Below are 9,557 nucleotides of genomic sequence, written 5' to 3'. Positions count from 1 at the left end.
GACAGCAAGTTAAGAAAAAGACTGACAGCTAGATTTTAGACATTTAGACAAAGTGGTGTATTAGGAGACGCGTAAGTGGGGAGGGGGCAATTATAGCTCTGTGGTGAAAGACTTGGATCTGTGAATCCTCCTCAGGACAGAGGGTTGGGATGCCCTTGGTGTTTACGTGTAACATGGGCTAACGCTTGAGAACAGAGTATGGGTTACATGAACCGAGGTCATTTGGTCTTGACATTGTTAAAGCATTAAGCAGAATAGGTATTAGCAAGAATTGTCAGTTCTTCTGTTCCTTCCTCTCTCTTGTTCTGGATGTGGTTTTATTGGCATGTACTCCAGTGAGCTCTCCGTAGTCAGAAGAGTTTGCTACAGTACACAGATGAGGTCCTTGCTGTCTGGGCCTTGCCTGTATTGATCAAAGGCTCTTGGTTTGTGTCTTTCTGATAACAATGCTGTTTTTACAAAGGTCCTGTTGACTAGTGCAGGCACGACTTCTGGTCTTACGACTACCTTGTATCTATAAATTCTTCTTAAGATTCAAACTGGAACCCTTGTTCTTGCTACATACAGAGGACTAGCCCAACCACATCCCAAAAGAAGAAGCTGGCAAAAGATTGAATTTTACTTGGGTCTCTTACAAATCTTTGGCACTGAAAGGGATATGAATATTTGTTGTTTATAATAACCAGATGAGAAATTGGTATGTTGAATCTTCCTAGCTCTTCAGTATCTGCTGCTGCTTGTGCTAAAACTGTCTGCTCTTTCATAGGGCATAGAACGTGGGGTCAGCATGAGGGTAAATACACTAGCTCATTGCTGTTTTGTAGATTTAATCTCTCAGGGATGGACAGACTGGGCCATGGGCATAGGGGATCCCTGTGTCTAAGCAACTAGCATCCCTCTGCCTCTCCTGGGCCGCTTATTCCCCGTGGTGTCTTTGTCTGCAGGAATCACTTGACCCCACCAACCCGCTTTGTGCAGACTCTTCGTCGGCGGTATCCAATCCAGCAGGCCCAGTATGCCTCGTTGGGGGCTCTGCCCACGGTATGCTGGGATGGCTTTCAGAAGAAAAGTGTACTTTCTGCTCGCAACTCTAGCATGGTGCAGAGCCCAGTGACAGTGAAGATTGCTCCGCCGGACAGCAACCTGTCCCATTCTCCCATGTGAGTATGACACCACTGTGGGCCTTTCAGTACCCTTCTCTCTTTTAAATGTGCAAAGTATGCATAAAGCTAGCCCTCAGTAAATGCACTGCTATCTGATGCAGTCAGTATCATTGTGAGTGCTGCTATGAGTGCTACTTATTGTTCATAGATTCATAGATGTTAGGGTCGGAAGGGACCTCAATAGATCATCGAGTCCGACCCCCTGCATAGGCAGGAAAGAGGGCTGCGTCTAGACGACCCCAGCCAGATGTCTGTCTAACCTCCTCTTGAAGACCCCAAGAAGTTGTCAAGAACTAAAGCTTTGCTCTCCTCCCATCCTGTGTGTGCTGTCAGCAAGTAGTATATCTTCTGCTTTAGTGACCCTGCTCTAAGATACTCCAAGGGTTGCATGCAGCATTGTATCATGAATGCATCACTTCACCCTTGTAAAAGCTGTATAAAACTCTTGCTAGGAGCAGAGCTGAGGAAAGGGTGCCCAGAAAATGGGTTACCAAGTCTTAATGTACAGTGGCCCTTCACTTTGATTGCTTAAGGCACCTCTCTCAGGGAGTTTCTAGCTCGTGGCTCTGTTGTGACCTCCTAATCCACATCTTGAGCATTGTTTTGTTGCTATGGGAAGGATTGTTATGTCACAAGCTAGTCCAGAAACTGAACTCCTCCTCTAAAGGAAAGGAAAGTCTCAGCAATGCTGGGGCAGCTTGGCATTCAAGGCAGTGGGTAGCTCTGCTCGTGGAACTCTACTAATGAGAAGCAGATGTGTTCCCTGTCTCCCATAACTTGCTATTCTACATTACAGCTTGGAGCAGTTGATTTCACCAGTGGCCTTATCATCCAATAGCACCCTGGATCCATGTGCAAAAGAGACTGTGCTCAGTGCCCTTAAGGAGAGCAGGAAGAGGGCTGTGGAGGAGGAGGATGACCAAACTTTCCCCAATGAACAGGAAAACAAAAGGAGGTAATGAGCTAGCAAGTCTCTTCCAGTCAGGCATAGAGGCCTCATAAATGCAATAGATCCCCAGGGCAGTATACCGGCTGTGTGAAATGAAAGAAGTGTTAACGATGTAGCTGTGATGGTCCAGAAATTATGCAAAAATCCTTGATTTTTGCAGTGATATCTTTTATTGGACCATCTGTATGGTTGGGATGAAGTTAGACAAGCTTCTGAATGCAAAGCATTCTCCTTCAGATCTGAATGAGAGAAGACCCAGCCTCTCTATATAGGTGGCAGAAGGTGGGAGCTACCAGAGCTCAGCCCCCCCAGATGTAGGGCAGCAGGTAGGACCACAGTGCAGCCACAGGCTCTGGCAGCCAGGGCGGGAGAGGGGGGGAAATGCACCACTCAGATACACAGCCAGGATTTCAGCCCTGGTGTGTGGCTTCCCAGCATGGAAGGTAAGTTTCAGTCTACTTTCTTTGTGAAGGGGAAGGGCCTTGAGGGGGGCAGGTCGAGACCCTCACAGTGCAGGAGGGAGTGGGGCAGGGGTGAATGGGGCCCCAGCTGGGCCAGGTCATGGGATAATCTGAGCCTGGTGGTATATCCGCAGTGGGTGGGGCCTCCTGCCATTGCATGCACCACGGGGGAGCCAAGGCAGGGGCATGTGTCCCCCCCAGTCTGTGTACAGTCTGCCACTGTGGGCTGGGCTCTGCTCTGCCTCTGCACCTCACTGCTGCTGCTTCGAGAGTGGCATGATGCCATGTGTGTCCCATCGCTGGGCAGCCTACCAGCATCGCGCTGCTCTTGGGGCAGGGCAGCTGCAGCAGGGAGCAAAGCGCAGCTCACAGTGGCAGCCGCTTCCACCATAGTTGGAGGGGCACGTGCCCCCTGGACCTTCACTGGGTTGCACACAGCAACGGAAGCCTCTCACACCCCTGGACAAGCCGCCTGGGCTCTGATTTTCCCACCAGCCAGCCCGGCCAGGCCAGGGCCCCACTTGCCCTTACCCCTGCCTCTGCCCCGCTCCCTCCGTCACCGCTGGGGCCTTGATCTGTCTCCCCCACCTATGGCCCTTTTTCCTTCCTTCGCCCCTTCCCACAGACTTAGCTGTGGGGGTTGGGGAGGGGTGGTGCACATACATGCATGCACACTCAGCTCCCCCCAAATAATTTTTTCTCCCTCCATCTGTGCCTCTCCAGAGGAGCAAGTAATGCCAACAGAACAGTGCTTTGAAGTAGTCAGGGAAAAGAGAAATGGCATCTGGGCTTCAGCCCTGGCACCCCCCCCTCTTTTGCTAGAGGTCTTGAGACTTGGAATTGGGGTAACTGAATCCTAAAAATCACTTCCACTGTCTGCTATCAAAGCAGACCCAGACTTTGCAAATTTCTTCAGGTTTTACTTCCATGGCATCTCTGTTATAAACCAGTCAGTTCTCCAGTCTGCCTCAGTCTTTAGAAAGAAGTAGGATATATCTTCAGGTTCTGACATAAAACCAAACAAGAACAATTTAAAAGTCCTTCTGAAGCCTCCTTCCTACATCTTAAGAACCAAAGTGTGGGTGTCCTCTAAAGAATGGAAACTGGGAGGTCTTTCTCCTCCCCACTAGCCAAGATTATTAAGAACACCAGATGCTAGTTTGCAGATATGTGGTCTAGCATAGCTGGGCCCATACAAGATGGGCACGGAGATAGAGTTTGTGTCTGTCTTTGTGAAGAGGGCACTGGACTGGAATGATGGAGAATAGATTTCAGAATAGAGCTTTTCATCCTAGACCACTCTGAATGTAGAGCAGGATCTTGAACTGGATCTCCCATATCTAGGCCTGTACCCATGCTGCTAGGGTATGGCCTCCGTCTGATGAGAGAGTGCTTCAAGGTCTTCTTGACACATGCTATTGAAACTGAGACCTCTCCAAAACACTTTGGCTTTGGCCAAAAAGCATAATTTGTTTGTTTTGACCAGCTTTACTCAGTAGCTGAGCTGATTGCATTGGGTGTGAAAGGGCAGCTGAAAAGGGGTAGACATCCATATCCTCATTAGTCAGCTGAGATGGAACAGGAATATGGTGGAGCAGGGTGAAGTAGGCTGCATCTTGAGGCAAAATGTCATCCTGGACAGTTGGGTTCTGGAACAAGATGCCAAGGGAGGAAATGATACTTGATCCCTGGCGAGATGCTAAACCAGGGGTGGGCAAAATACGGCCTGGGGGCCGAATTCGGCCTACCAGGCCATTCTATCCTGCCTGTGGTGCCCCTAAAAAATTTAGAAAATTAATATTTATTTGCTCCTAGCTGCCTGTTAAAGATGACAGGAACCAGGGGCAGTAGGACCCAGAGGAAGCTGGTGGCAGGACCCAGCAGCAAGGCCTGCCCAGCTCTGCCCCCCAACCAGAAACCCCTGCCTAGCAGAGGCTTCTGGCCTGGGACAGTGGGGCTGTTCCTGCTTCCCTGCTCTGGAGAGGGAAATGTGGCCCTCAGCAGCTTGCCAAAACTCGGTAAGCGGCCCTCTGCCCGAAATAATTGTCTGCCCCTGTGCTAGATTGAGGTTTTGACCACACAAGAATGCTAATACTAGTTTCAGAGTGTGGATACATATGCCAACAAATTATGAGGCAAATTATGTTGGCAAAGCTATGATTTGTGTTGGTATAGTAAAACTATACATTTTCTGACCATAAATGAAACAATCTGTCGGTACTGCCGCATCTTCATGAAGGGGTAATTTTGGCCTAGCTCTGACCTGAACCTTGACACCTGTCTAGCCAGGGTGGTTTGTGGAATTAAGTCAGTCTGTTGCAGTGCAGGGAGGCAGTGTGTGACCTTTCTGGGAATGGTTCCTGCAACCACCTCGATCAAAGCAGTGCCTGATTCCTGTGGGTAGGTCTTTCTGGACTTTGAGGAGATCCCCATCTTTCTCTTGCAGGCGACATGACAGCAGTGGGAGTGGACAGTCGGCTTTTGAGCCTCTGGTGGCAAATGGAGCCCCAGCCTCTCTTGTACCGAAGTAAGTGACTGTCAGATTGTAAGGGACCTGGCTTCAGCTACGAGGCAAGGCAGCAAGGAGGCTCTGTAGAGCTAGCCAGTTGAGTTTAGGCCTAAAGAGTAAGTTTGGGAAAAGGTGTTTAGCTTTTCCTTACTGAGGTGCAAAGTCCTTGTCACAGTAAGGGCCACTTCTGCTTCTTGGCTGTCACAAGCGTCAGGGAGTTTTGGGTCCTGAGGAAGACAGAGCCATCTAAGATGTATTCATTGTCTGCTGGCTGCTTGCTTCATAGCAGGGAGCTCCAGTAATCCCATTGCTGGAAAATCCTTATGGAGGTCTTGGTAATTTGTACTAGTGGCAGAAACCAGATTTGCAGGCAGAGATTTCCAGTGAGCATGCAGCAAAGGGTTTAGGTTTTAGAAGCTCTGTACATGGCACAAGGGTGAGGAAAACATTCAACCTTATCTCTCTCCCTCTCCAGGCCAGGCTCTCTGAAGAGGGGCCTTACCTCCCAGTGTCTAGATGAGTGCCTAAACAAGAGATCACGTAGCAGTTCCATCAGCTCCATGAACAACATGTACACGGGTGGGATTCCCAGCTCCATTCGCAATGCCATCGCCAGCTCCTACAGCTCTACCCGGGGCCTCTCGCAGGTAGGACACAACGTACCTGAAATTGACAGTGGTGGCTGGCGTGAGGAGTGGCACATACCTGTGGGACTGCCCACGGTCATGAGCTTGATGGAGCATTGCCAAACACTGAGCTGTAAACACCACAAAGAGTCTTTGTAGCTGAGTGCAGCACAAATACATTTGGTAAAGCTCTCCCATTTAGTCATGCAGCAGACTAGTAGCCATTGCTGACACCTGCCCACCTGTTGGCTGTGCTTCTTTGTACTCTTTGTGGGTGGCAGGTGAATACCCTGGCATGGAGCCCGCCTCAAATAGAACAGTGGTGCACCTTCTCACCGAAAAGAATGCTGTGCTCCTCATACTTGGCTGAGGGCATCACAGCTAAGTGATACTCAAATCTGATGTTATGGGTTAAAAATATGAAATTAAACATACCCTTCTGTTGTGCTACTTCCCTTCTGGATGCACTCAACAGACATCAAAATTCACAAAATTTTGTGGAATCCGCAAAATTGCAAATTCGGTAAATCCCTAGCAATTGGTCTCTAGAAAACTACTGCTTAATGAATCCTGTTGGTCAGGACTGTAGAACTGGACCTGGACCCTAAGGTTTGTTGACCAAACTTTGGTCAACGAAAGACCAACTTTTCTGCTTGCTGTGATACTTGCTTGTGTCCCAAGTTCAGGAGGATCTTGTTGAAGGTTCTAAGGCCCTGAACCCAATTACACCTTTTAAAATAAATGATTTCAGTATGGATTTTCCCTAGATGCTTATCTAAAGATTTTTTCATGCTAGGGGACAAATTCTGAAGTCCCTGAGGGTAGGCTCAGTGAACTGCCAAACATCTATCAGGAGCATAACCTATTCGTGCCAGAGCAGTTGTACATGTGTTGGTGGCTTTACTGTCATTGAGCGAACAGGACCCTTGTCAGGACGTGCCACATGAACATGGGGGGGGGGGGGGGGGGGGGGGAGTAAAGAGGGGGGGGGGGGGGGGGGTGGTGGTAATGTTTGAACACAGGACAACTGCTGCAGGCAGGACTGTGGAGGGTAACAGTGGTCTTCTGTGTGCTTGAACATGAAGACCCATAAACTTCAGCTGGGCCAGCATTTTCACAGGCTCTGGGGCTCCACCAAGGCAAGTGTTGCTGCATGTGACTTCATATGGTGGTGAGACTGCTCCCACCTGGCTCTCCTCTTAGAAGTTACAAACTGTGACAAGCAGGGACTGAGGCAAAAACCTCCAGCTGGCCAAGATCACTGTTACTGTATTGCTAAAGGTAAGGTCTCTGGGTTTCAGGTGTGGAAAAGAAGTGGCCTGAGTACTTCCCCGCTTTCCAGTCCAGCATCTTCCCGCTCTCAGACACCAGAGAGACCTCTTAAGAAAGCAAGGTGAGCTTGACTGCCTTTCTGTTCTGTCCCTTGTTGCTTGTGTTACTTTTTTTGTTGGTATGGAGGGAGATGTCTTTCTGATAATCTGAGTGGAGACTGCAGTCTCCTTAAATAAGAGATGTGATAAGGACTGTCTTCCTTCCTAACTATAAACTTGGGATGATCTATTCCTTATGACTGCAAATCCTTTCCATGCTAACTCCAATCCCCTGGTATCTTGCTAAACTGGTTCTTCCTTGTTTTTCCTCTAGTATCCCTCCATGAGGCTGCATTACATCTGTCCATTTCTCTAGTGTCCTAAATTGTCTGGCTGCTGGCTTCAGGTGGTACATCCTACAGTTCTCTAGTGTTTTCATGGCCTGGATTGCTTGGCCTCAGCAGTTGGGGAGAGTAAAAGACTTGTCACCATTTGGTTAATTAACATATCTCTGCTTCCAAGGACATCCCTTTGCTCACCAAGGGATGCAAAGGTGCCTCAGCACTTCTGATCTGCTTTGGTGTTCAGCTCCTTATCCCTTGCCTGGGAGATCTGTCCCCTCTGTCAGGAGGGCATAGGACACTGGTCATAAAACAAATGTTGGTGTGACTTGTTTTTCCAGAGTGCTTCACACCTAATGTGGATGTCTCAAAACAGCTCACAGACCATTGGAGTCTGAGATTGATGTTGCTTCTACAGAATGCAAAGATTCTGTGAAGCGGGAGCACTCTCTTCTGCATCCAGGCATCTTCAAGGTGTTAGGACTGGGCTGCGCTCAGGGCACTGCTAGTGGGTGGCAATTTTGCTTGTGGCCTTCAAGATCCACATTTGTGGTTTGTGGGGCCAGAGCAGTGCAAGTAAATCTGTACTGTCAGCCCTTGCTCCTGGAAAGAGGAAACGGGTCTGGCCCTTACAGGTTTTTCCCTGTCTCTGCAGAGAAGAAGAGCCACATCAGTCTAGTACTTCCACCCCAGTGAAATCTGACATGGAACTGCAGGCAGAGAGAGGTGAGTAGGAACATAGGTTATGCTACAGTAAGTGGAGGACAACTTCGCTAACAGAAAGCCACTGGTGATGACTGCTCGGCTACATTCTGTAAGCTGTTCCATTCAGAAGAGTGAAAGGAGGCAAAAGTTGGTGCCCCTATAGGACACGGCGGGGAACGTACCCAGGTATCAGCCACTCAGTGTGGAGCCTTTACTACTAGTCTGTGATCCTGCCAGATATGCAAGCTTAAGTGGAGTTGGGCTAGGTCAGTATCCAGATGAGAACAGAGAAGCAACTCCATGCTGCAGTTGTACAGGTAGCACTGTCCTGTTAGGGCTTGAGGCATCTATATAGCTGGAGGTGCTGCCTGTTAGAATATCTGTGTCTAGATCAGTTTTTCAAAAAAGGCTCTGTTGTACATGTCAAAGGAACAGACTAGTATCAGGTCTAGTGTCCTGACACAATTTCAGGTTGAGTGTTTGTATGATGCCTCCCTGGTTCTTGCTGCACATCAAAGTATTCTTCATATCTTCTTTTAGACAGCATAAACAGCTCCCATGCTTCACCCCAGAGGTGACTACATTTTGATGCTAGACGAAATAAACTCTCGTCTGGTTTGTATAGTGGTTAAGTGCTTTAGGGGGTGATGTGGGGCCACGTAAAGTGACTACCATGCTGCTGGCCCAAGTTGTTGAATGGCCTCTTTAGTGTTAGCAGCAGCATGTTTGGGAGCAGTCTGCTTAGCACTCCCTGGGAGTCTTCGCACAAGCTGCCGCCTCAGTTTGCAGGTATGGCCAGCCATTCATCCAGGAAACCCTGGAGCCCTGTGCTCATCTTGTACCACAGCCTGTGGCTCTGTGCTCCCAGGCAGGGTTATCTGGAGGAGAATTTCCCTTCCCTCTGGAAGGAGGGAGACTAATGTGTTGGTAAGCAAGTCCTTGTGGCAGGATGTGTAAACTGTACCCCTCTTCTATTTGGAGCCCCTAGTTTTCACTTGTTCCCCCTCCTCTAGCTGTGGAGACCCCTGTGCAAAAGAAGCAAAGTTCCTTGAACTTACCCTCCCTGTCAGAGAGCAGTGGGAAGCGCAAGCGGAAGATCCAGCTGCTGTCCTCTCGTCGAGGAGACCAGCTTGCCTTGGTACGTTTCCTCCTTGTAGCCCTTGCTGACCTTCTCTGTGGGATATGATGGTTACCTTTTCTACAAGGTTAGGGAGAGACTCAGCTGGTTGCCCCGGGGATGGAAGCTCCTGCCTTGTGGGAAGTGAAGCTAGTTCCAGCACTTGGCATCTAGTAGAATGTGTTTGACTTGTGGTGATTTACAGGGAAAGGTCTGCTATGCTCTCAGACCCACGTTGAAAACAACCCCAAATTCATGTGTATGTGATAGGCAAAATGGACAGGAGCTAGGCCTCTGGTAATGTGCTATGGCAGAACCATCTTTGCAGCTGTTGCCACTGTATGGCATTGCTGGGAGCCTGGCAAGGCTCTGTCTG

The 9,557-nt window shown here is 49.1% G+C and overlaps 1 protein-coding gene across 4 annotated transcripts in view; it reads left to right on the top strand.

Moving 5' to 3' along the window:
* The first annotated feature begins 641 nt into the window (after positions 1-641).
* Positions 642-9,557, top strand: part of LOC102376311 (nuclear envelope pore membrane protein POM 121C) — an 18,077-nt gene continuing 9,161 nt past the window's right edge. The window contains exons 1-7 of one of the 4 annotated variants that reach the window (XM_025215677.1): positions 642-1,160; positions 1,960-2,118; positions 5,020-5,100; positions 5,558-5,729; positions 7,010-7,101; positions 8,015-8,085; positions 9,078-9,202. In XM_025215677.1, coding sequence (XP_025071462.1) covers positions 1,096-1,160; positions 1,960-2,118; positions 5,020-5,100; positions 5,558-5,729; positions 7,010-7,101; positions 8,015-8,085; positions 9,078-9,202 — 765 coding nt within the window. In that variant the 5' untranslated portion in view covers positions 642-1,095. The remainder of the gene's footprint in view (positions 1,161-1,959; positions 2,119-5,019; positions 5,101-5,557; positions 5,730-7,009; positions 7,102-8,014; positions 8,086-9,077; positions 9,203-9,557) is intronic. The other 3 variants (XM_025215676.1, XM_006033798.3, XM_006033799.3) reach the window with 3 other exon arrangements.

This window comes from Alligator sinensis, unplaced genomic scaffold (genome assembly GCF_000455745.1).
Source record: "Alligator sinensis unplaced genomic scaffold, ASM45574v1 scaffold201_1, whole genome shotgun sequence".
Classification (NCBI taxonomy): Eukaryota; Metazoa; Chordata; order Crocodylia; family Alligatoridae; genus Alligator; species Alligator sinensis.
Note: the sequence above shows the minus strand (reverse complement) of the source record. Positions and strands in the feature narration are given on the sequence as shown.